Source organism: Mus musculus, chromosome 3 (assembly GCF_000001635.26).
Source record: "Mus musculus strain C57BL/6J chromosome 3, GRCm38.p6 C57BL/6J".
In the NCBI taxonomy this organism is placed as follows: domain Eukaryota; kingdom Metazoa; phylum Chordata; class Mammalia; order Rodentia; family Muridae; genus Mus; species Mus musculus.
The window spans coordinates 14,126,523-14,154,190 of NC_000069.6; the positions used below are offsets into that span (position 1 = coordinate 14,126,523).

A 27,668-nucleotide genomic window follows, 5' to 3' on the forward strand; every position below is an offset into this window, starting at 1 on the left:
TCTTAGGACCCTTGTCAGTACTTGATGCTTACATGCCAGGAGGAGGCAGGCAGTCTCTCTGTACAAGGTTAGAGACTCAGCTCATTATTTCATGGTTAGACCCTGGAAGAACTGATGGGATATTCCTTGTTTTTAAGGAATGTGTACCCTTATATATTTCAAAGATGTTAAGTAGACTGAAATGTTAATACAGTCCTTCTCTATTCTTATAAAATACTGGTGGTAATTCTATACCTCAAACCTTGGCTCCCTGGACACTTACAGGTTCCTACTATGTAAACCCCAATGTCTAGTGCATTCTAATGCAGGTTTAATGTGAGATGTTAGTAGCTTATCAATTTATATTCCCTGTATGATAAACTGAAATTAATCAGTTAGAGCTAAGGATTAACTTATTTCCTCAGGAATACATTAGTTTCTAGCAGTACCATTTTTATCATTGCAACCTTTTATCAGATAAAATATTTTCTATTAAATTTGATAGATTTAAGTAAAACTACATGATAAGCCTACACCAAAGAAAATGAGTATCATTCTTCAACGTAGAATCAATTTCTCATAGTGACAGATGATGTATTTCAAATTTAGCTGCACTTTAACAATGGTAATTTGATGTCTGAAATAATTGACATCCAGAGGGAGTCACTGTTGAAAGTGCATTCTTGTAGTTTGGCAGTTCTATCATGGACTTGCAGACTCTTGTTTCTTGCAGTTTTTATCTTACAAAGTACTTTACACTAGAGAAATTTTTCACTTTAAAATTCTGATTTAATAAGGATTAAGTATATTTTGAACTAGGAAAATCATTTTCTATCTTTTGAGACCTTCTGTATTATGTATTGTATAATACTTTATATATTAGAATTGACAAATATATAAAATTAAGACATAGCACTAATGTATTCAGAATTTCTTCAGAATATCTAAGCTAGGGTGAATATAAAATTGATGTAAAATGATAAAAAGATGTGTATATCCCAGGTAGGCAGCACAGGTCTGTATTAAATCTGGAGTAGTGCTCAAAGCCTTCCTAATGAAGCTCAGAACTATTTAATCTATTGGACTTTAGAATCTCTGTTGTGGGCCTCTAAAAAAAGCCATGTGCTGTTTCAGATAAGTAAAATATGGACAGTGAATTGAATTCGTCAAAGTAAGTTATATTATATATCCTCAACTTTTATATAACTTCTATTATTAAAATTGTTCTTTAACCATGATGTGCATTCTGGTCACTCTCCATCCTCTCTTCTGTTCTTCTCATCCCCATTAAGCCACACCCTTTCTTTTGACACATTCCACAGTCATGTCCTTTGGCTTTGTTCTACAAGTCATTATATACAACTAGGGAGAACTGTGTATCGTGAGCTTGTTGTTAGAAAAATCACCAGTGGCTACAGAACTGAAGACAATGACTGCCAATTCTGGTAGCCCATAATCCAACAAGCAGTGAGTCCTTTTCAATACCTGATTGACTGTTGACTGGCCCAGTCTTATGTAGGCTTAATGCAGGCAAGTATACAGCCTCTGTGAGCTCTTGATTATGCAAGCACACTCACACAGACACACACAGAGACACACAAACTCACGCATGCTGTTTTTGCAACCCTGAGCGCTCCTTCCTTCCTTGTTACTTAGCCTCCCTGGGTCGATGGACTGTAAAGTGACTATCCATCACTTTACAACTAATGTTCATTTATAAGTAAGTACATACAATGTTTCTCTTTCTGGGGCTGAGTTGCCTCAGTCATGATGATTTTTTTTTTCCTCCTTACATCCATTTTCCTCCAAATTTCATTGTGATTTTTTTAACATCTGAGTAACACTCCAATATGTACCACATTTTAAAATCCATTCTTTGTTTTAGGAACATCTAACTTGTCTTCATTCTCTGGCTATGATGAACAAAGTTTATATGAACATAGTTGAGCAAATACCTTTGTGGTAGAATGGAGTATCCTTTGTGGATATATCCAGAAGTTTTCTTACGCCCCTTAAAAATAAATAGTTAATTCAAATGACAACAAGCTATTAAGATATATTGTCTTTCTTATCTGATTTTTTTTTTCTATTGCTGTGGACCAAACCTGGAGCCATTTGCTTGCAACATTCAACCACTGAGTTAAATCCCAACACATATTTGTTGTATTTTGAAATGCTTCTTTAAAAAGGAATATTTGCCATTCATAACTGGCCCTATCTTTTCTTTAAAATCAGATCAAATTCTAAAAAGCTAGAATTGGAACAAATTGTTGTACATATATCAGTAAGATGGTATATGGTGTCATATGTCTGTAATTCCTGCACTCTAAAAACTGAAGCCAAAGGATGGTGCATTCAAGGACACCTTGAGAACACAATAATACCTTATCTCAAGATATATACATAAATAAACCACAAATTAAATTCAGGTAAAAATCGTCAGAAGGATGATCTGTGTGTTTCCCTTCCATGGCTTAAGAATAGGTTATGTTCAATCTGTCACTTTATTTTTAGAAAGGGCTCAGGAAATATCAGACTCTATCGATGACATGTATGATATTTTTATTTCAGTTATAACTAAAAGATCTGTCTTAAAATTATCACTGATGTCTAGCCATTAGTGCTCGGCAATGGAGAAGTGCACTTCTCAATATCAAGGCATACAAAATATGTATTTCAGGACATGGTAATTCAAAGTAGTAGTAACACAGATATCACTAATCCTTAAGCCAAGTCAGTTTTAAATTGGAATTTTATGAAGGCATATTCTCTTACTTACGTGAGGAAGTGGAGACCCTGCACTATTCTGTTGAAATGTTTTCAGATTCTCTATCCTTTCACGTGACCTTCAGTTAGAACATTGAGCATCAGAGTCTCATGTCCCTGAGAATCCTTATTTCTAATTAGAAATCCATGTACTATTTCAGGATGAGTGTGACAGGAAGCTGATGATTCACTGGAAATCCTCTAAGGCAATCTTGAGAAGCACTGTGTCTTGAATTGTATTCTAAGTGGTCCATTTGATCTCTTGTTTTCTTTCCACTTTCCCCTTCCAGTGAAATCAGATGAGTTACAGACAATCAAGAAAGAATTAACTCAGATCAAAACCAAAATTGACTCCTTGCTGGGGCGCCTGGAGAAGATTGAGAAGCAGCAAAAGGCAGAAGCAGGTGAGTGGGGAGACACAAATTAACCCACAGACAGAAATTAACCCAGCACCATCAATCATAGAACACAGGCCAGAGAAACACCAGCTGAGTCACCAAGGTAACACAAAGCAACCAACAAGTCTTGTAAGCCAAGAAGTGCACTGATAGAGTTGACTAACTTTGGAACACATTAACCAATATTTCTAAGATTGAACTCATTAAAGGATAGCATTTTAATGGAACAATCAATAATATTTGAATCACAATTGAATTTTTCTATCTCTATATTAAGTAATTTGTAAAGAAAATGAAGGTGAGTAGTGGATAGAGTTGTCAGGAGAATATATTATTCACATTTCATATAGTACAAAAAATTTTACAAAGACCATTATTACAAAGCCAAATTTCCCCCTGTGAAACGTTCTTACCCAATTTCTGAGACCTGGAAGCCAGCAGTATGTCCCTGACAAACACAGGTCAAATTAGTGATTATTCTTTTCCCAGTCAGAGGGCTCTTTATTAATTCTGAGCATAGCTCCCAGCTACACTCTAACACAGTTTTTACACTTTTTGGTATGTTGTATTAAGATCATAAAAATGAGGTCAGGGATGAACTCAGAGCTGTTCCACATTTTGAGACTTGTGATTTTCAAGTCTTGTATGTGTTTCTCTCAAGCCTTACCTTGCTCCAAGAATTATGTTAATAACTCTACGTGTGTGTGTGTGTGTGTGTGTGTGTGTTACTAAGATTCACATGGGACATAACTTCCTAGGAATTTCACTTCTTAAAAATCAAACAAGTGAACAATACAATTTTGAAAAGTTATTATTATTATTATTATTATTATTATTATTATTATTATTATTATTAAATCTAAGCTCCATTCACAGAATGCAAACAAAGATTCACAGGCATAAATCAATTTGTGACTTACCTGGGTCTTATGACCAAGTGTCAGGTTTCCCTCACAGCTGCATTCCTGGCTGCCCTGAAGTGGGACTACTAGGCTACTTTTAGATAATGAGAACATTTGGGGACTAGAATTGTGGCTGAGGCTCTTATTTGGAACATAAAGCTCCTGGCTAGAACCTATGGTTCTTGACCTAAGTAATTAAAGTAAGTAGGAGCCTGCCTATCTTTTGACTCTTGCCTATAACTGGAACCTACTTCCTGGTCAAGCTATGGAACATTTCTAGTCTAAATCACATCAGGTAATTCAACCTATGTTTTAAAATATCTCATTGAAAATAAAAGGAGTCATTAACCCTCCCCGGCATGTTAATATGAAAGAGTCATGATAGATTAAATTGAACAACTTTCACTGAAATTTTCTATAGCACATATTTTATACTGAGAAAAGTTATGGTTGCCTACACTTTTCAGTAAAAATATTTAGAGTTGCAAAAAGTTTTGATGCATTGTCTACGATGATTATCTAAAGTGTTGCTGTAACTGAAGTATACTGTGATGTCGCCTAAGTCAATATTTCCCTTTGAGGAACTTCTGTAGAATTCATTATTATGTAAAACAACCCTTACAGCAAAAGACTTTGATAACCAATTTGCACTTCAGTTTAAAGGATTACAGAGAACTCATTTAAATATAAATCACCTCAAAGAGAAAAATGTGATCCTTATTGCAGCATATTATACCTTCAGGTTTCCTGCAATGGATCAGACCTGCCACAGATCGTGCTGGAAGATCATCTATAAACGCTAGCTCTCTAATTCAAGCCCTGATTTTCCTTTTATAAAAGCTGTCATCTTGCCTTTGCTCATCTTTAAACTTTTTCCAGTCATGAGACTGTTTCTTTCATAAATGACAAGTCCTGTCCTTGCTATTGGCGTCTCTCTCTTCCTTTTACATGCTATGAAGAAAATGAAGGTATTTAATTTGTATCTTCTTTGTCCTTGTAATTGTCTTCTGAATAGCATCTATATTTTTGGAGATCACACAATCCTCTTCTTTACTTCCTGTATTTTCTCAGTGGAAAGAAATCAGAGTTATATGGAAAGACTTAACATTGTGTTGTGGAGAGAAGAGCAAAATGCATTAAAATTCATTAAAAGGTACTCAAAGCCTCCTTATTAAATCCAGGGGCACTAATTTTAATGCTTAATTAGTTGAAAGCTAATTACTGGGTAGCTAGCACTTATTCTTCATCATTGCTCTTTATATATAACATACCCTACTTGGTATTAGCTATGTAATAAAGAATGTTTCCAGCATAAATAGAGTGGAAGCCAGAAAACAGATGACTAGGAAGAAACTGCCACAGAATGTGGAGTGTGCCCTGAGCCCCACATGGGGGAAGTTCTGAGGGAGCTACATGAGGTTTGTTTCGCCATTGACTTCAAAGCAAATTCTCAAACTTCCAGACAAAATCACTATAAAACAGTCATATTATAATGAACTGTGTACACCATAAGTTGCCTGCTTATAGCTATGTGTATCTTCATTTTGACATTATAATCTTTCTACGTATAAGGTCACATTTTCTTTAGCTACTTTGAACATTGTAATGCCATTTACTATGACCATATATGTAGTAAGGCTTGAGATCTTTTAAATTATAGGCAACAACAATGCCCTGAAGTGCATACCCAAACACTTAAAATTAGGATTCCACCATGCATATATTGTTTTTCTACTGAATAAAACAACTTTAAAAAGATGCGATGAGCATGGATTATGGAAAACAGCAATTAGCTGTTTATATGTTTAACCTATAACTGGATTTCATTCTTAGATGATTCTTTAGAGGGAACAAAATGTAAATTATTCTATGCACACACACACACACACACACACACACACACACACACATACACACACACACATACACACACACACACATACACACACACACATACACACAAACACACAAATTATACGGCTATATGGCTGGCTTACATCATGATATCATATAACCAGGAAGGGTAACTGTAATAAGAAATGAGAGATCATGTAGCACACAATGGGCAGAATGCATTCACATTAAAATTAATCACAGACTGATGCAAAAATACCGTGGAAATTATTCCATCTAGATTTATTCTGAAAAGCATGCCTAATGCTTGAGCAGTAGCTTTGCCTGGGTGGTTACAGTGGTAAACTGAGAGTTAGACTGAAGTATCATAAACTTTTGTCTTAGTGGGTAAATGAATTCTTCCCATATGTTTTCATACAGCAAAAAATTATAGACACGCAATGTTCAAAAATGGTTATATTGTAAGTTAATGTCAAGTTAATGTACAGGACTTCTTAGGAGATAATGGAAATTTTCAACTCTGGTATTCAAGGTTAAAAGCTCTAGACCTAGAAAAACTTTACAGTTAATACCATTGTTGATGCAACTCACACAGTTGTTTTTATCTGCTTGGTGATTAGTACGTTTTCCTGTAACCACCCTTTGGTAGGCTGCTCTACAGGAGTCCAGATGGATTTAGCTTTACCTGAGTTAGCCATTCTTTCCATGTTATCTAACTCCATGTATATATAACAGTCAACTAAATATTTACGATTTCTAATACTCCTACATTTCTAAAGCATTTGAACATGTGGTTAATATATGAGTTCATCTAAACTGAATTAAAGTCTTGATTGAATCACCTCTAAATCCTCTTCCTAGAGTAATATCAACAAGTCATTTATTTGATTGTCTTGTAAGTTTATTATATATCCTGGACTATTAATGTCTCTCATCTCTGGTCATCTACAGCTAGTTAAAACGTTTGTAGAATGCAAAGCAGGGATTCTGAGCAGATCTTCATTCTCTAGCCTCTGCTGTGACCACTGATTCCCATTCTGAACACTCCTGTTCTCATGGCAGTTTGCAGGCAGCTGGTGATGCTTCCAGTTAGACTCAGTGGCTTGAACTTGGCTTCTTTCTTTTACTGCTTGATAGTAACGATAATGCTTTGAAGTGAAGTTCCACTGCCATAATGAAAATAGAATAAAATTTTACAAATCAGATTACAGAGGAGATTTGTGTATCTAACTTACTACCTTCTAATAGTCCAAGTCCAGTTTTAATATCAGAATTTCCATGATCATGGCTCTAAGTTAAGTATACTAAGTATCCCAGAAATAGATATGAATGCATGAAGATCTGGGGAAAAAGAAAAAATTTCAAGTTTTTCATTCTCAGTTGTCTCGGATATAATTTGACAGAGGACTACAAATTTATAGAGAAAAGCTAAAATAACAGGTATCAGACTGGATATATAATAAGCAAACTTGAGAAAAAGAGAAAAATGAAAGGTTACACATTTTTATTAGACATGCATAGGATCCTAGGAGAATATTCATTTGGGAACCAGAGACACTCAAGAAGAAACATTCCATGGCTGCCATGGCACCTTGTCTGAAGTCAAGTAGACAGCCCTGCAGAAACAAAGCCCCTCTGTGCTTCCATAGCAGCTATGATTATGTTAATAGTTCTCAAATACTATCCAAAACAATTGCCAGGTAGAATAGAATTTGAAAAGCAAACACCAAAAGAAAAGACCAAAGTACTCATTAAAAACAAATTGCACAGATCAAAACCTTTAAAACAAAACAACAACAAGAAAAACTGATTCATATCCTCAGAGAGATAGTAGTTCTGTACTGATAAAATAACAACAAAACTACTAAGCTCAGCATTCAAAAGGGTACATAAAAGTTTATAGAAATTAATATAAGCTAGCATAAATAAATAAATTGAAGAGCAAGAAGAAGAAACTAGGGAGAAACTCTATATTAGATCTGGGCATGAAAATGAAAAGGACATAAAAATATAGAATAAATAGAACAGGGTTCTGAACAAAAGAAGAGGAAAGACCATTCAAAAACTATTCTCATATTTTAAGAAGAAAGTGAAACTGCAGGACATGGTAAACCAGATTGAAAAGATCTATGGAGTACTTCAAGAAATACAGGAAAATACATGCAAATAAAACCATGCTATTGTGTTATCCTGTAAGGGTCCATGACTCCCTCAGGAGTGTTACCTCAGACTCAAATAGTATGTAAACATAAAGAGTGTTTTATTCTGCAGAAATCCAGCATGCTGGGGTCTCCCCATTACCAAGCAGAGAGACAACCAAATGAGCGCACAGAATAGATTTAACGCACACTAGGCGATTCTGGGGTAGATGGCCTCTCTCTTAGAATCTTAGAGATTCTAAGGGCATTCTATTACCAGGGCATGGGAGCTGGAAATTGTTATTGAGGAAATTCAGGGTAGGTGGCCTTTATCTTACTCCATTTCTAGAGGCATTCCACTACCTGGGCATGGGGGCAGAACTTGTTACTGAGGAGGTCTGGAAACTTGCTGACACATTGTCCTTGCTTTAGGCTAGGTGGCTGGGCAGTTTCTAGTTTTTGACTAGCTGCCTGAAGCCTGGATTTTTTTTAACTGACTTGCCTTGACTTGTGCAGTTCTTGGCAACAGAAAGTTAGGCCTAGTCTCTTTAACTGCAAATTTGAAGCCTGCCATGGAGTCAGTCTGTCTAGTCCCTCTCAGTTCTAGAACCTGCAACAGAAAGTATCTTGAAACAATGAGGAAATGACAGAGGAAAGGGAGAAAAAGCCAGAGCATATGACCGCTCACCAGCTACCCTGAAAACTGAGAGCACACACACACACACACAGAGAGAGAGAGAGAGAGAGAGAGAGAGAGAGAGAGTCACAGATAGAGAGACAGAGACAGAGAGAGACAGAGAGTCAGAAACAAAGTCAGAGATACACAGAGAGACAGAGATAGACATAGAAACAGAGACAAGAGACAAGACAATCCTGTATGTATTGGTGAAAGACCTTACAACTTAATACTTATTTCTAATATCCAAACTACTAAAAATAAGGATGAATAAAGGGTATTTCAGATATGCAAGATACCAAAAGACTTAGCTCCAAATTACATGTTACAATGTTACAATACACATTGTAATCTGATATAATATGAACCTTTAATGAAGTATAGGAACATTTAGCAAGTTACAAATGCCCAAAACAAACGAAGTCATTAAGGCTCCACCTGAAGCAAGAGGAGCTAAGTGTCCTCAGGAGCAAATGAAATTAAATATAGGAATGGATACAGTAAAAAGATCTCTTAGAGATAGTTGTAAGATTCTGATTGGGTAGGTGTTTTAGGTTTTAGCTTTTTCTTTTTCTCTTCTTCCTTCCTTTCTTCCTTCCTTCCTTCCTTCCTTCCTTCCTTCCTTCCTTCCTTCCTTCCTTCCTTCCTTCCTTCCTTCCTCCCTCCCTCTCTCTCTCTCTCTCTCTTTCTCTCTTTCTTTTTTTCTTTTTTCTTTTTCTTTCCTTTTCCTTCCTCTTTTCCTTTCCTCCTTTTCTCTTGCCATGCCTATTTATTCTGAAACTGGATTTCAGTATCTTGCACAGAAAAGCAAGGTAGGTGCCTCTGTCAGCTTGTATGTGCATATTTGCTTTGCTATAGTGTTTCCCCATACAGTACTAGGGAAATGCACTTCAGTACAAAGACAGAAGAGAGAAAAGGGGAAAATACAGCTTTCCCCAAGCAGGAACCTGGTGATGAACTGGGCAAAAGGAATCGTTGAGATGGTTGTAAGAGATAAGCTGGTCATGAGCTTTGCAGAAACACAAGCCAGATCAGAGGCATGAGCCAGACCAAGGACACAAGCCACAGAAATCAGCCAGACTGATCACATCAAATCTCAGGAGAGGAAACAAAGTCAAAGAAGTTGAGAAAATAACACATGGTAGAGATAAATTTGCACATCTGTGTGGGAAAGGGATACATTTGTATAAGTCCTTAGAGTGGTCTCTTGAAACTAGCTTACTGAAAGCATAAGGCATTTTTAACTATAAGTAAATTATAAGTAAAACAAATAGTCTTTTAAAAGTAAGTTTAGAAAATGTGGTACATCTACACAATGGAGTACTACTCAGCTATTAAAAAGAATGAATTTATGAAATTCCTAGCCAAATGGATGGACCTGGAGAGCATCATCCTGAGTGAGGTAACACAATCACAAAGGAACTCACACAATATGTACTCACTGATAAGTGGATACTAGCCCAAAACCTAGGATACCCACGATATAAGATACAATTTCCTAAACACATGAAACTCAAGAAAAATGAAGACTGAAGTGTGGACACTATGCCCCTCCTTAGAAGTGGGAACAAAACACCCATGGAAGGAGTTACAGAAACAAAGTATGGAGCTGAGATGAAAGGATGGACCATGTAGAGACTGCCATATCCAGGGATCCACCCCATAATCAGCTTCCAAATGCTGACACCATTGCATACACTAGCAAGATTTTACTGAAAGGACCCAGATGTAGCTGTCTCTTGTGAGACTATGCCGGGGCCTAGCAAACACAGAAGTGGATGCTCACAGTCAGCTAATGGATGGATCACAGGGCTCCCAATGGAGGAGCTAGAAAAAGTACCCAAGGAGCTAAAGGGATCTTCAACCCTATAGGTGGAACAACATTATGAACTAACCAGTACCCCTGAGCTCTTGACTCTAGCTGCATATGTATCAAAAGATGGCCTAGTCGGCCATCACTGGAAAGAGAGGCCCATTGGACACGCAGACTTTGTGTGCCCCGGTACAGGGGAACGCCAGGGCCAAAGGGGGGGAGTGGGTGGGTAGGGGAGTGGGGGTGGGTGGGTAAGGGGGACTTTTGGTATAGCATTGGAAATGTAAATGAGCTAAATACCTAATAAAAAATGGAAAAAAAAAAAAGTAAGTTTAGGAAGATAGTATTTAGTGTATACTCGCAGCTTAGGTGTGCAAAACATTTACAAGCTTAAAGTAAAAACTGAAAACTGAACTGACCAAATGTAGCTTGCAATACTACTTCCTAGAGAGGTGGAGAGTGAATAGAAATTATTTGACCAATAAATGTCTATGAGACCTTGAGAATTGTGTCAACACGTAATTCATGAAGGATTAAAAGGAAGTGTAATTGGAAGCAGAAGGTGCCACATTTGAAATAATCAGCTAGGGGAGCAAAAACCTTTAAAAACTGGAAATCGTGGGCAAACAGGTACTACACTTCACAATAGTAATAATTATAGGACTGCAAACCCTGCATGTTCATAAAGAAACTCACTTTAAGGAAGGCTGTCATGACTCTTCTACATTAACCTCAAATATACAGTGAACGCACCTATACACTGACCACAAGGCATTAGGAAGACTCTTTTCAAGGCTATTTCAACCTGAGCTGGACACAGAACTCAGCTGATTAAGGATCAGGGTGGAAGATGCACGAATGTTACACAAACTGCTTGAGATATTCTGGAAGGTGTTGCCAGATCCTGGCCAATGTGGTTAGGCTAATTGTAGTTGATAGTTGCCTTTAGCAAAGTAGAGCTCTTCTCTCCAAATGGACTGAGAAACGGAGCCTATCCATCCATACAATGATGACCTGTTGGAGGGTCGGGGCCTAGATATCGAGAACATTCATCAGGGGACAATACGCATATCTCAAACAGACAAAGGAAGAAGAAGAAGCAAACATTTTCAAAGTGAAGGTTCTGAGAGGGAGTCTGTGCCTGGGGTCAGCAAGAAGTTTGATAAACACAGAGGAACACGAATACTTTTTTGGTGAGAGCTATTATGTCTTTGCTTCAGTTTAGATCTCATTTTCTTCTGTGTCCCATTACCACTCTGTAAATCTTGTCAATTCCATTCACAAACTTGAGCATTACCTTCTATTATTCCAATAGCTTCTGTTTCCCAATCTGACCTTTGTTAGCTTCCCCCACCTCACAGCTCTGATTTCCCCAAGACCACTGCCAATGCCCAATGTTGATCCTGTCTCCCATGCTCACAGTGCCTTAGTGCCTTGTTGAAGTGCATTTCACATATGCTTCCCTCCAAGGCTATCATCCAGTGATGTGACAGTTTTACTGAGTGGTGCAACCATCCCCACAATTCACTCTTTAAGAAACATCACTTCCTGGTCCTTTCCTCTTTGGCTCATCTTTCATGTGCAAGTGAATTCACAATATTGAAACAGAAGACCACAGACAAGAGTGAGACAAAGTTAGGTGTATACCCCATAGAGATTGAATCTGTCTGGTAGTGAGACATTTGGGAAATTCCTCATAAAATTTACCAAATGAGAGAAACAATATCTCCTTCAAAATTGTAATGTTTAAGTAAGCATAACATTATGTTAATTTTCAAATGAGTCACATTAAAGTTTTAGTGATTCTTTGTGAACAACTTGGGGTTATTCTCTAAAAATTCATTTATGTAACTGAAATTTTAGTCAAAATATATTTCTCATATGTAACTTTCCTAAAGTTTATGTTTGCTACTAATAGCATCCATAATTAATTGAATATTTAGCAGCAGCATTTTTAAATCATTGAATTAAAACTCATAACTGTTTAAAATAGAGTATTTAAAAACGAAATTTCAACTTGGCATGCAAAAGATTGATTGCAGAATATTGTCTTGCAATTAAAAAAATGGGAGTGCTTTTGTAATAACAATCTTTTCTGTTGTCTAAGTACAGTTCAGCTGGTAATTATCTAACAATTAAGTCAGCATGTAAAAATCTTAATTCCCACCTCATCAATTTTCAGTCATATTGATAATAACTGTGAAGAAAATACAATTTAATAAAAATGCGTTGATGACAAATCCCAACAATTGTAACTTGTTTCCTGGATCATATATAGCTTTTGAAATAAAATTAGGCATGCTAAAAAAAATTTAATATGAGGACAGAAATTTAACATCAAGTGATTTCTTTTCATGTCATTTGAAGTCCTAATTTTTTTCTCCTGATCAGAAATACCAATCATTTGCATTTTTCCTTTGATAATCATTGTTTGACTAAAATATGCTCCCTAACTGAACATATTTCTTCATTCTTGAAATTGGAGATTATTTTCTATTTGAAGCAATTCAAAATATTCTTTCCCTACATGTCTGATAAATGCCTCCGCACCCTATGATTCATTAGGAGAGAGCAGAGGCTGTTGAGGCAAAAGTCTTCCTGTGAATTCTTACTCTTATATGTTTTATTTATGCCTCAGTTTCCCTTTGTATAAAATGAGCAATACTATTTTACCGAAGCATGTTCCAAGGACTAATGCTTAGGATGATTGCATGCTCAGCACTTTAGAACTCACTGGAGCACTAACTTGTGGTCACTATAAATATTTTCTTTCTGTAATAATCTTATAATTTAGATATCACTGGATTTTATATTTAACATTAATGGTTAGCTTTTGCAGTCCTTGTCCATATGTCTAGACAGAATTGTAATACTAACTCATTTCTATGGTTAAGAAGTAATCCATCATTTTAACACAAATAACCCAACAGAGAAGGTTATTATTTTTCTTTTGCAGGACTGTCAATACACACATGAAAAGTTTTCTAAGAGTACTTCAGGCTCCATATTCCATCTGCTTCCTAGTGATTGGCTTTGGGACAGGATGTAGCATCAACGTTCAGTTTGATTCTTCAGAACTTCTAATTTGCTACTATCGTGCCAAATGCACCTGCCATTTTATTTTTGTAGGAAGAATTGAAATGGAGACAGAGGTTTTTATTAATTTATTCCATAAAATTCATGAATATATTCAGAAAATGTTTCCATGTAAGACTGTAAGCTAAAAACCGAAAGAAAAAAAGGAAAGAAAAGATAGATACAATTACTTCTACCACAAAGAATCTCTACTGATAAATATGAATGCACACACACAATGCATACATATGCCTCTTCCCATATGTTCACACAAAAAGAATTATGGAGATAAAACAAATGCTACAGAACTTAGATTAACCAAACACTGCTATTCATTCCTAAAAGAAATAAGTTAAATATTCAAAGTTAAAGAACTAGTTCCTTTACTTCGACTTCAACAAGATTTTTTGAAAGAGCAAAATTGATCATCTTGGTGCAAAACAGCAGCTTAATGAACAACTGTACTTTCATGTGTGATTTATTCATGGATCCTATAATTGATCAGTATATGTGACACTTCCCACTGAGCCAATGTCCTGTGCTGATCTTATCTTACAAAAATGCAGACTGGCCTCATTTCTCCCATGAATTGATTACCATCATAATTAAGGGTTTTATATTTTTCAGATTTTATCTCCTAAGCATTTAAGCTTTCAAGGTAATGAAGGAATGGATGAGGATAGCTTACAGGTTTGTCTTTTCAACCTTGAACTGTATTAATAAACTGTTGTCTTTGAAGTATACTCTCCATGGAGAAATATATATATATATATATATATATATATATATATATATAAGAGACAGCGAACAACTTAATATATGTTTGTTTAAACAGAAATAAGAAGGTCATGAGAAAGCCAAGGCACAACATTATCTCTTCAATATGTTCTTAAAAATGAGAACTAGAGATTTTTGACAAGGGCAATTTGTATAGTAATCAAATAATCAATAACGGTTTCACTTTAGAATTGTTTTGAGCTTTCATGCTCATGTGTTTTTGTGGTCCCCGCAGTTAAAAGGCACAGTCACATATTTTCATCATTCAAAAAAGTTGCTATTTTAAGAATTCAAAAAGAAAATGAAATTACAATTCATAGGAATAGTAACAAGCAAAAATATGCACCCTATGCCTTATATCCCAATAACTTATATCATCACTTGTACTTGTATGGCATATAAAATAACAAAAGACCATATCAATCAATTACCTGAAAATAAATCTCAGTTTGCAATGAACATCTCTTTATTGCTCCTATGGGTCTGTCAAACAGTATGAGAGGAATGTGGTCATATTTCCTACAGAGTTCAAACACTGAGACATTGGTAAGAGAACAGAAGATCCAATTTAATGTGAGTAAGAATTACCTCGATTTAGAAAAAGAAAACAAGATACGTTTGGTTAGCAATATAGTAACTGCTTTATAAACCTCAGAGGATGTTCCATGGTTAAATCCCATAACCTACAGAGAAAAAGAAAAAGTCTACACTCCCACAGCTTTATCAGCTACACTCCCACAGCTTCATCAGCACGCCATACACACATGTGGAGATAAAGCCCCCCTTGGGCTCAAAGCCCACACTGGCTATATGCTGTAAGGCTATCTTTAAGGCTAATAAATACATGGAAAATATTATACATAGATTCTGTGGATGTATTAGGAAAACAGTAGGCCATTTTAAGATGCCTACTATAACTATGTACTATAATTATAATTTTATTGAAACAAGGCCTGCTATATGCAAGGTTTTTAACTACCTATATATACACACACACAAAATGAGAATGTAATATCTTCTTTTGATGCAATTATATACATTTATGCCATTCTTGGCAGTCTATAAAATATTTTCCACATTACACATTGTTTATATTCAGGGTAAAATTTATGTATTTATGTGATATAATCACATGGCAATACTTAGAATAAATTTGATATTTACAGTGCTATTAAGTAACCTAAATACCATTGGAACACTGACATCTGGAAGCAGGCAGGTCACGCCTTACCTATCTGCCTATTTTTAATCACATTTATTATTTGTAGAATTAAAATGAAAGAATTTATTTATAGAAGAAATTACTTATACAAGAAATTATTTATAGAAGAAATTACTGTGATGATATTCAGCAAAGTGTAGGAAAAGTTACCCATATATTTATATAATAAACTTTTTTAAATGCTTATTTTATTTAATCAAAATTTATAGATCAATGGTTAGTTTCCTCTTAACACACCTTATGAAAAAAATAGGAAATGATGTCCTTGATGTTTACTCTCTAAGGTATATTTACTGTCATGAAAGATGAATAAGCAAGCTCAACTTGAAGCCTGTTTAAAGCTCAAGCCAAATAGTGGAATGACACTTTCATAAAATAAGAGCAAGCAAAATTAATGAAAACAGCATAACTTTTAAGAGTTGTGAGCACAAGGGGGAAAGTTGCAGAAAAAGAAACAAAATATGATCTGTGTGTCCAGTGTTCACAGGAGAAGCAAAGCCCATAGATAAGCAGCTACGAGGTTGTCAGCATTAATTCCATGTATGAACTTCTGCATTCCAGGATTGTAGTGCACCAATCCTGGAAAACTGGAGTGAGTTCTGTTACTGTGGCATGTAGCTTCTTTTGTTGAGCACTTACTATTTGCAAACCACTACGCTAGCATTTCTATTTTCTGAATAAAACTTTAAAAGCTTAGGAAACATTTATCTTATATTTAAAAGAGAGAGAGGGAGAAAAAATAGGCACGTGGCAGGTCAATCATTTCTTCCTTCTAAAGCACTACATTCCAAGCGATAAATCCTGATAGTCTGACATAAGAGCTTTTCAATCAGAGACTATCCTTCCTTGAGTCTCATATAAAGTGAAGTATTTAGGAAGATCAGTTTGTTAATGTAAATATTTATTTATAAGTCCTACCATCTAGAGACCCTCATTTTTTTCCAATTTCAGTTTTAAATAAATTTGCTTACATGTGACCACACACAGATGTATGCATGTAATTCAACGACTGAAAAAATTACTGAAAATATCCCTATCTTTTACATGCTGTTCACAGCTCACCCCTTTTAAAAGTTCCCTGTTTTTCTCGGTTTTTACAAATGACTTACTAGCAAGCCAAGGTAGTAGTCCTCTGCTTTCTCCCCTCCTAGAAGCTCAGAAGAAGCAATTGGAGGAGAGTATAGAGCTGATCCAAGACGAATGTGTGTCAGAGAATGCAGACCACTCCACAGAGGAGCCTGCTGAAGGAGGGCAAGAAGCTGATGGAGGAGAGATGACTGATGGGGTAGAGGAGGACTTCGATGAAGATGGGGGTCACGAGCTGGTAGGAATGCGACATTTGGATGTGTCCACATCTGTTGGGTGACAGCAATAGCACTTGATCGATCCATTCATTCTAAAATAAGAATGAAATCATTTGAGGATTTTTTTTTATCCTGTGTCAATATGTTTGAGGGAACATCAGTATAGTGCTTTGCACGTAGTAAGTGCTCAATCATTTTTTAAATTAATTTCAATTATGAGTGTGAAATGAATGTAAATATAAGTACTATATAAAATACTAGGTATACATAATGTCCCAAATGAAAGACTTTCTTCCCCTCATTCTTCATCATGGATTTTGCATTTGTACAGTTAAATGTGTGGGCAGATATAATATGCTAGTGACAGAAACCATCTCTTGCTAGACACATGAAACCTCCTTTTCAAATTTGTTTAGATTTTATACATTTATTTATGTTGTCTGTACATGTGCACACATGCTATCACACACGTATGCACATCTGAGAACAAGCTGCAGTCAGTTCTCATTTTCCACCATTTAGAAGATGCAGGTTGTCAGTCTTTACAGCAAGGACTTACCCACTGAACCATGTCTTTGGGCTTCCTTTAATTTCTAGTTTTACTTACTGATAGTAGTCACACTCACTGTCCCCTCCACAGCTATCCTCTCCACAGCCATCCTCTCCACAATAGGCCTTCCATGGTGACCCCTAAGTATGTTGTCACCTCATCATTTCCAGTGTCAATACTGCTTGACAATCAATTATTATTGTTTGAGAATTTAGCTAAGACCTGATTTTTTTTAAAGTTTTATTTCCACAATGTTGAAATTAGTACACTGTTCATTTGCAAATACCCTTTCCTTGACAACTACACCAGACACTTGGTAAAAACATGTTGATATTTTATCGACCATTAAATTAAATACTATATCTCAAAGAAACTGATTAATAATGATGGAGGATAGTGTGAATATTTGTGTGTGTGAGTGTGTGTCTAGGTATGTGTTGAATATGTGATTAATCCAATATTTATAGATGATCTTACTCACATATTATATATAACTATACTTGCTAGATATATAATAACAGGTTCTTCCAGGTAATGTTATATTCTCATTTATTATAAAACCTATTTTTATATTTTGGTTATTGCCATTGTTGTTTGATATAGTGGTAAAGCTATCAATCAATTCAATTAAATTGTAATATATCAAAATTCTATATTGATTTTTAATATCTGACTTTATTTAAATACAATGGGACATTCATTTAAGCTTTTCAAATATAAACCTCCAACAATTACCATCTTTTCTTTAAAAGGTCATTTCAGATTGAGGTTTTCAAAATATGCTGTCTGCCCAGTGTTTTAGAATTATAATGAAATGTATTGATCAAAGACAAGAAGGATGAATAAATAAAGGTTTCTCAGTGCCTTTGCAGACAGAACCCTAACGCAGTAACATCAAGCAGGTGGGCTTACTCTCACCTGACATCTCTTTCAGTATTCCTTTGATGGATCTGCTAGGAGGATCTCATGGTGTTGTTTCCAATGGCTGCCTCTCTTCATTTGTTTCTCAGCAGGGTTGTGTGTAACTAGCCACTTCCTTCTTCTCCAAGATTTCCACTGTTTAACATGTCTTCAATGTCAGCTTATTTTGCTAGACATATCCCCTACATAGTCCTCATTTAAGTAGGACAGAACATTGTACTTACTATTTCTGTCACTTTCCCAAGTTGAACTCATAGAATATCAGAGCTTCAAGTATTTTCAACAGACTAAAGATCTCTAAATCTACATTTCTATTTCTCATTACTTGATAGTACTTTTAATTATTATTAACTATTATTAACTAACCATGACTGACCCCATACTACTATCCAATAAATATTTCAGACAACATGGCCAGGATATTGTTAAGTTTTTTTCTGCTGCCTTTCCAAGTCTTCTTCATTAAGTAAACATTGTCATCCATATACATGGTTATTATGACAATGAAAAGATATTATTTCTCCTCTTTTCCTATTTATTAATTTTGCCTCCAAACCACAACCTAATGAGAGTTGCATATCCAACGGAAATATCTTGGCCCAATCCATTCTTCTCTTTAGAGTCTTTTTCAGTCTGGATTGGTCCCATCCCTAGATGAAGCAAATAACAGGAAATAACAGGAAACTCTTATAACTTAGATGTCCATGAAGGAAAGCCAAGCATTCAGTCCATTCTGGGTATGACTTGAACTTCTGGACATAGAGGAAGAACTGGGGGAGGGGAAGGGGTTCTACATGGCTAAGCAGTCCTTGGTAGCCTGTGTGCTTCTCTTACTTTTGTTCTACTTCTTCAGGTAGTTCTAGAGATACCCTTGTCACAGGGAGAATCAGTCTGGTTCCCCTGAAATATTTGGTCTTACATAAGAGGGGGCTTTCCACAAGGCTGATCTGTCTGAGAGGATTTTCTATTCCTAGAAGTCAGAAAGCTTCAGGCTTAGTATGAGGACTAGAGCTTTTCAGGTGTCTTTTTGAGGGGAATGTAGAGAAAAAAAAAGTAAAAACTGACAGTACGATGTTTGGGTTAGTCTTGACTTTTGCTTTAACCCTTAACCCCCAAAAGATGATGAGATAACTTGAGTGTCACCTATTTTGAGACAGATCCTCCTTGCATGAGTGAACATTTTATATGTGTGTGTGTGTGTGTGTGTGTGTGTGTGTGTGTGTGTGTGTGCGCGCGCGCGCGCAAAATTGAGTGGAAATGTATTCCCAGCCCCCTCTAAAGAAAACAGATGCAAAATGAAGGCAAATATGAAAGGCTTTCCTGCTGCTTGCTGTTGCCATAGAACGCGAGTGAAGAATTACACAAAAGTAGCTCCTCAGAACCTGCACAGGGGGAAGAAAAGTGCCAAAGTGGTTAAGGAATAGAGAAAATGGGATGGAGCAAATAGGATAAGATCAAGTTACCCTCTTCAGTATTGAGATCAGAAGTATGTGTGGTAACACGATTGATTCATAGGAGGTTACAGTGGATGTGTCAGGATCAAAAGTCACCACAGATGAGAGCCCCAAGAACTGAGAACCAAGTGAGGAACAGATCATCTCAACTGTCATGACATCATTCCAACTACTCAAAGAACTAAGGGATTGAGGTATTTCCTGAACTGACAAACAAGAGCTTGCATATCTGGTTTTAGTCCCAGATCTCTCACCTAGTCAAATAGAATAACTAAACAAATAACTTTATTGAGTCTTAAGCTTATTGTGTCCCTACAGTGTAAGATTGAATCTGAAATTTCTTCATGTACTTGTGATCATGTATGCATATGTGTGTACATATGCGTGTGCAGTATTATGTAGGTAAGTCCATGTATATTCAGGTACATCTCTGTGGGTAGAAATATTGCCTGCAAGTTGTCATAGGGGATAGAGATCAATATTGTCTTCTTTGCTGCCTTTCCACTCTATGTAATGAGACAGAGTGTCGCACTGAACCTGGAGCTCATGTACTGGCTACACTGTCAGCCAGAGGACTGCAGGGAGCGTCCCGTTGTTATCACCACTCTTGCATTAGAGTTACATTCTTTTTGCCTGAATTTCTCACATGGGTGCTGAGAATCCTAACTCAAGTCCTTACACTTGTATAGCAGAAACTTTACAGGCTGAGTTATCTTCCAAGCCCAAATCTGAAATCCATTACACTTGACCTCATCTCTGTGTAGTCATGAGTCAGAGAAGCAACAGTCTAATGGGACAGAACTTGATCATGCAGCCCTGTATATAAGTTCGGGTCTTAACAAAGTGACCACTGAAGATTTGCTCTCTAATTGGAAGCTTGGGGAGATAAATAATTAAATACTATTATATATGATACTGAACTTTGTCCTGGGATTTGGAATAAAATAAATGAAGATATGTTAATGGTGTGAACTTCATACAGAAATAGAAATTATGGAGTTTGTCCCTCCTAGTGATTAGTCAAGAAGACACTTGTTGGTATTATTTATACTGTTTGTCTCCTTATCCAACCACATGGAACAGTTCATCCCTGATGCTCAAATAAATGGAAGTAAAAGTACCAATTTTCTTTCTTGCTGTAACAGAGGATATTATAGGTGTGCAGAGAGATGACACGATGATGCAAAGTAGCAGGTGGCAGAAGTGAAAAGACAATCTCTTTCAGAAATGTCCAGGAGGTTACTCAAGCAGAAGCACAATTCTTTGCCTGGAGAGTGAACAGGGAAGTGGGGATTGAATCTAAACCAACTAAGGTCCAACACAATGAGCTAGTGTATGGCTGACGGGTCCTGTGTGGAAAGAGATGAGAACATGTACACTGGCTGCCAAGCAACATCTACTGAATATCCACTGAGTGAAAAAAATTGCACATCAAATTGCATGTCAATCAAATCATGAACCATTAGAAACCTACTGAGAATGAGTATAGTCATGTGAAAATTTGCAAAAATAGTTGCAGTGACTGCTTCAAATGTGGAACTGTGTATCTAGCAAAATCACTTCTTATCTGAGTATCTCAGTGTCTTAGAGACATGACAGGTTCCCTGTATACACAAAAGAGCAGTCTTGATCTTCATTACTTATTAGAAACCACCCCAAAGCTAAAATCTATGGTGCTAAAGTACTCTATACTGATTTTTAGAACATTAAAAGCAAATTGGAATTTATTTAAAATTAAACTTCATACTAATGTGCTATATGCACACTATCAAAATGCCGTTCTATTCTTACCTTTAAATATACCCACCGGCAAACATTTGCAAGGTTTCATTAAATGAACATCGTGAGCTTGTGCTGTAAAGAAAAAAAATGAAAATCTTACTTTTTGAAGGATAAGAATTTCCTGATTGTTACAGCCACAGGCCAGAGGGATAAGAAAGAATGAAAGGCAGTGAGAGCAACATGGGAAATAGCTCTTAGGAGACAAATAGAATAGCATGCATTGAGCATAGTCAGTAAAGAATCCTGGTAGGAGGGGCTGGGAGCTCCATCTTGGAAGGTGACAAACTGAAGAGACAGTAGTACTTCTGTCAAGGAATGAAATTTCTGATCACCCTCCACTGTCCTTATATATTCTCAAAGAATACTTAATTGACATTGAAATACGTTTGAAGCCTTTGGAGATGACTTGGCAGGTGAGAGCATTTGCTGCAAAGCTGCGATCACCTGTATTCAAATCCTCAGAAGTCTGTCAAAGTTAGGCATAGTTGTGTGTGTAACCTTCGGGTTCAAGACAGACATAGGGACTTGGTGGGGCTTACTTGTGTCAGCCGTGCCCTAGACTCAGTAAGATACTCTTTCTGAAGAGAACATAATAGAGAATGTTAACAAGGGGCATTAAAGTCCCCCTGTAGCTTCTATGACTTATATGGACACACATCTACACACACCACACACATACACATTCAAAGAAGAAAATGCAAATGGATATATATTTTATGTGACAGGATGAGTAAATCCATAAATGAGGTGTTTCCTGTTCAGCTTCCATTCTCTTTCTTTACTTCCATCAACCTTATATTGTTCTTATAGAAATTAATAGAATCACAAGTAAAATTAGCTAGAAAAAAAAAAGCACTTAGCTTTGTGCTAGTTCACAAAGACAAACAAGCTCTTCCCAAGTGCAAATTTTTCCTGGCCAAGTAATATCTGCTACCTTGTGGTTGCAAGCAGTGCTGGCTGAGTCTCTCTGGGAAGCAGCTCAGGCATCAGGCTGAGCGTTGAACCCACAGAGCAAAACCATCAATGTCCTAGAGCTATTGCATCTCAGCAAAGGCATTTGAATGGATTAAAGAGAATTCAAGTTTGTCTGAATTCTGTTTGTAATGACTTTTACCTTTGAAGTCTACAAGCAGCCTAATCAAGGCAGTAAGAGTCAAGAATTACCAGGCTGGCCATGTGGTACTTAGGCATGCTGACTGAGTACTTACTATGTTGTAATTCGTCCTCCAGGATTTAACAAAGCATTCAACTAAGCAATAAACCTCCCGAGTCTTCCAGCTATTGAGTTTCTGTGCATATTGGGAAATATCTGATCACAGTCTAATCCTGCAATTGAATAACACTCAAAGTAAGCATTGTGGTAAAAATCACTGAAAAATGAAAAGCACAGATCATTCTGATCAATATTTTTGGTCTTTGTTTATAAGCAAGCCAGGAGCTATCTCCTCTTTGAATCTTCTTTTTCTTTATCATGGTGAAGTTCTTCACCTGGATGTTCTCCTTACCTTGGTTCCTTTTGTTATCATTTAAATTAAAATATTAGCTAAAGGAAAATGAACCTATTTGAATTACAAATCATAGGGAAGTAAGAAAGCCGGTAGGACAACTTGGAGCGGCCTGCAGCAGGCATGTCAGGGGGGGGAGGGGGAGTCTGGAGAAGCCAGCAAGGAGGCTCTCAGGAAGTCTGGTGAGAACTGGAAGCTGAGGAGGCTGGAGTATTAGGAGAGGTTGCAGAGACAAGTTTACAGTGATAACAGGGAGGTTTGTTAGCTGGATCAAAAATTGTTAGTGTCATCTGGTAGAGGTTTCATAGCTAGAAGGAGCTGAGTTGAGGTAGAGAAAGAGCAAAGAGGGTTTGGAGCGAAGCTAAGCAAAAGCTTGACAGTAGGCTAGTGATCCCTCCCATTGAGCCGCTGCTGGAGCCTTCCCATTTGGGACTAGAACCTGTCTTGGACACCACCACTCCTCCCGCCCCCCCACCCCAAAGAAAAAACAAAAACAAAAACAAAACAAAACAAAAATTCAGAGACCCAGCAGAAGTTCTAGGTAGTGGCGCTGAAGTGGATTATCTAGAGCAGTTTGGAACTTCCACGGTTAAGGAGTTGGCCTGGAGGAAGCAGTTTTGTACTTGAAATTTGACCCCCTTGAATGAGAGTCCTTTGTGGCCAATACCAGTAGTCCCAGTGACAAACAGTACACACGATACAGAGTAGTCTGGCTCTGGAAATCTGATAGAATTAGATTTCTCGGTAGCTCTGGATGTTCCTGTGCCTGCCCACCCCTGTGTGTCCTTGAGCACAGAGGTCCCCTCCGTGCTGCGCCTATTTTGGATGTGCTGCAGTGCAGCCAGAGGGACCTGGTTGCAGTGGCAGAACGTGATACAGCAGGAGAACGTGGAGCTGCAAAGCAAGGATGATGACTTCAACACGAAGTATTTGAAGATGGGGAAGATCATTGTTGGTTTTGAGAAGATCGGGTACAAATCAATGGAAGAGGCTGAGATACAGAAAGAACTGGCTGAAGACAAAATCCAAAAGGTTTTAAAATAGAGAGGCCAACTTACTGCAGACCTGAACTCCATGGAGAAGTCCTTCTCTAACCTTTGCAAGTGGTTTGAGAAGCAGAAAGAAGTGATTGAAGTCTACCAGAAGACGAAGGCTACTGGAAGAGAGTCTCTGCATAATGTTAGATGAAACTGCGCAATTCTGAAAAAATCAAGGTCAAACCAGCCCAGGTCTCGTGTGGGAGGCTTTAACAAAGGCTCCTCTGAGGGGTTTGTGAGGGGGAAGAAGTGAAGGAGAGAGAGAGAGAGAGAGAGAGAGAGAGAGAGAGAGAGAGAGAGAGAGAGAGCAAGCTATGGGTAGAGGGGCCATGACACAGGAAACACATGCACAGAGGGGTGTGTGACGGGTGCCATGGCAACGTACAAGCCTGCCACCTAGAGATGACATTGTTGCTAGGTTCAGGAGCCAGCTATAAACAGCTTTTGACTATCCACCTGATGTTAACAGTTTAAATAGTTTTATTTTCAGAACTTTGTGTAGCGCATTAGAAAATTTTCTCCCCTGGCATTAGATAGCATATTCATAACCCAGACCTCTGTCTGCGGTGTTTGGCCAAATAAGTTCAAAGCCCGGTGCCTCTAGAAGCTGCGTATCTGAGACGGCTCAGTGCTTTTGTCTGTAAAGCAGAGTTAAGAACTGCATGTGTGATCAAGGTTTGCTGTGAGGAAGCCATGAAATGTCTCGAGACGCTGTTACAAAGACGCAATTAGAAATTAGTTAAGTCTTTGTGGTGTTTGTGTCTTCTTTTTTTTTTTTTTATGTTGTCATTTTATTATCTTCTTTCTCTTCTTTCAATTTTGATAACCTCAATGTTACCAAGCCGCACTGAACTTGGCATAGTAACTTTATTCACAGCGCATTAATATTAGGAGTGGCTGTATATCAAGCCTTTTCACAGCCGCAGTGCCTTCCCCCCTCAGAGTCTCCCCTACACATTTCTGGGGGTTGAGAAGCGACTCAGTCAGAATCAAGAATGATTAAATGCTTCTCTTATCTTCCCACTACCTGCTTTCCTCTTGATAATGCAGCCTTGTTAAAATCCCCAGCCCGGCTTTCTGTGAAGGATGTTGCTCTCAGCTAACATAGTTCCCACCTCCACCAAAAATAAATAAATAAATAAATAAATAAATAAATAAATAAATAAATAAATAAATAGCATCCAAAGAAAGCAGATGGTGCCGGGCCCCTTTCAGACTCGCTGTATCAAAGAAGCCAAACCTCATTCTAAACTAAAGCTAGGAGAGTAATAGCCCTGCCTTACGTTCATGTTGGAAACATATTCAGACCACAGATTCGATGCCTGAATATAAACATCACAATCAAGAACAGTAAGATGAGTTGCTGCCCCAGGGTCCAGCCTTTTCTCCTATTCATGGTAGTACTTATGCGTCCTTCAGGTTGTTCTCTGAGAAGCTGCCTTTGGGTTTGGAAAGCTGAAGGCAGGCCAGATGGATCCACTTAAACATCACCAATAACCTCCTGCCTAAAAGCAAGTATTTACTGATATCACAAAGCCACATATGACCTGATGTAATCATTTCTCTGGCTGGTACCTCACCCTCTCCCCTCAGCCACCATCAGCCATGTGATCTCCATCAGCTGTGTGACCTCCAGGCACATGGCTATCAGCCTTGCCACACTTAGCACCTCAGACTGTGGGAAGCAGAAACAAAGGCAGATGCAGGAAGATCTTGGTGCTGTGCAGTTTTCAAGTTAGAAAATTGGAAACTGCTTCTGTAGATGAAATTAGCATGTACAGTTCCCTGGTGGTCTGGGCAGATATTTGTGGACTGGTGGAGACATGGGGTCTTCAGATCCAGCAATTACATACAGACCACATAGTTAATTTGCATTTCAGAATAGTAATGAAGAGGTTTCTGACAGAATCATATTTTATTTATCCCATGGAACATACTTATACGATAGCATTTGTTTCTTATTTATAATAGCCTCAAATTCAACTGACTTTCTGAATTTTATTTGATAACCTACATGGAGAAAAGATTGTATGCTATCCTTGAGCACATTATTTAATTCCTTTTAGCACTGGTAGTAGTAGTAGTAGTAGTAGTAGTAGTAGTAGTAGTAGTAGTAGTAGAGGTAGTAGTATTAAATTAGAATAAAAGATCTATATTATAAGTATATTATAAGGTTTGTTTTTTTGCATATCTCCCGGTGTGTATGTCTGTCTGTGTGTATGTCTGTGCATATATTTGTTAATCTGTGTGTGTGTCTTATTGTGTGTGTGTGTGTGTGTGTGTGTGTGTGAGAGAGAGAGAGAGAGAGAGAGAGAGACAGAGAGAGAGAGAGACAGAGAGAATGAATGAGACATGGGAGAATTAGTGCTTAGGCTAAGATATTCCTTCATGCTAGGTTAGTGCTCTGACCCTGAGCTCTATCCCTGTCCTTTCACAGTCCTCTAGATAGGAAATATGGATCATATATAGTCTATAAAAACACTGGTGCAAAGTAAAAGAAAATTCTAATCATTGTTATTATTTTTGCTATTTTCATTGTTCAGTCCATTTTGTTACTATAACAAAATATGCAAGCTGTGTTTACTTATAAAGGTAAAAGTTTTGTTTGAATTAGTTATGTATTTAGTTATATAGTTCTGGAAGATAGAAAGCCCTAGTTCATGGTGCTAAGATCTATGTGGAATGTATTCGATGCCTTTCAGAGCACAAAATAGCTAAGTGGTTTAGATTTCTCCTTTTTTCATAAAGGTCATTGTATGGTCTCACTGACATAACTTTATCAGATTCTTATTCCTCCCATACCACCACCTCCAAATACCATTAACATGAGAAGTTAGAAGCCGGTAAGACCTCTAATTTCCTATTTTTGCAAGTGAAGCAGTCCACAAAGCATTATTGCATTTCCAGAAATTTTAGTTTTTTACAGAGCGTTGTATCTTTAAGGAACCTTAGAATGCTAAAAAAAATTTTCTTATTTCACAAGGATGCATTCAGCAAGCAAGTATATTCTGAGACATATTTTGATTTTGTCTTTTTAAATTTTTCTTCAATTTAGTAGTTGCCAACTAATTTAATTCAAAAGAACTTTAGTCTCTTTATGGCTTTGTATTTTAGACAGTATTAGTCAGAGTCAGCAACAATTTATGATTTTTCAATTTCATTTTTGCTCCAGATTTGTTTTCTGTACAAATTTCATAAGTTCATCGACTTCTTTTATAAACTATGAGTATGTTTAAAAAAAAAACCTTAGAAATCATATTTTCTTTCCCATCCAGCCATTTATTCGTTGAAATAACAACTGTAGGCTGCTGAAGAAAAGGATCAGCAATTAATGTCATTGACTCCTCTTCCAGAGAACTCAAGTTCAATTCATAGCACCCATAGGAAGCAGACATGCACATAATGCACAGACATACATTTAGAAAAAGTACCTGTATCCATAAAATACGTTTTAAAGGAAGTATCAATGAAAAAAATCTTTCAAAAGTAAAATACTAACAAATTATTAAAGGGCC

At 37.0% G+C, this 27,668-nt stretch overlaps 1 protein-coding gene and 1 pseudogene across 14 annotated transcripts in view; both read left to right on the forward strand.

Annotated features, from left to right (window-relative positions):
• The window catches only part of Ralyl (RALY RNA binding protein-like), a 710,633-nt gene that overhangs the window by 654,868 nt on the left and 28,097 nt on the right, over nucleotides 1–27,668 (forward strand). For 8 of the 14 annotated variants that reach the window (NM_001357033.1, NM_178631.4, NM_001163328.1 and 5 more), the window contains 2 exons: nucleotides 3,036–3,149; nucleotides 16,752–16,924. In NM_001357033.1, the coding sequence (NP_001343962.1) occupies nucleotides 3,036–3,149; nucleotides 16,752–16,924 (287 nt within the window). Of the gene's footprint in view, nucleotides 1–3,035; nucleotides 3,150–4,787; nucleotides 7,259–16,751; nucleotides 16,925–27,668 lie in introns of those variants that run through there. The other 6 variants (NM_001357035.1, NM_001357034.1, XM_030252881.1 and 3 more) reach the window with 2 other exon arrangements.
• Nucleotides 23,625–24,263, forward strand: Gm19067 (predicted gene, 19067; annotated as a pseudogene).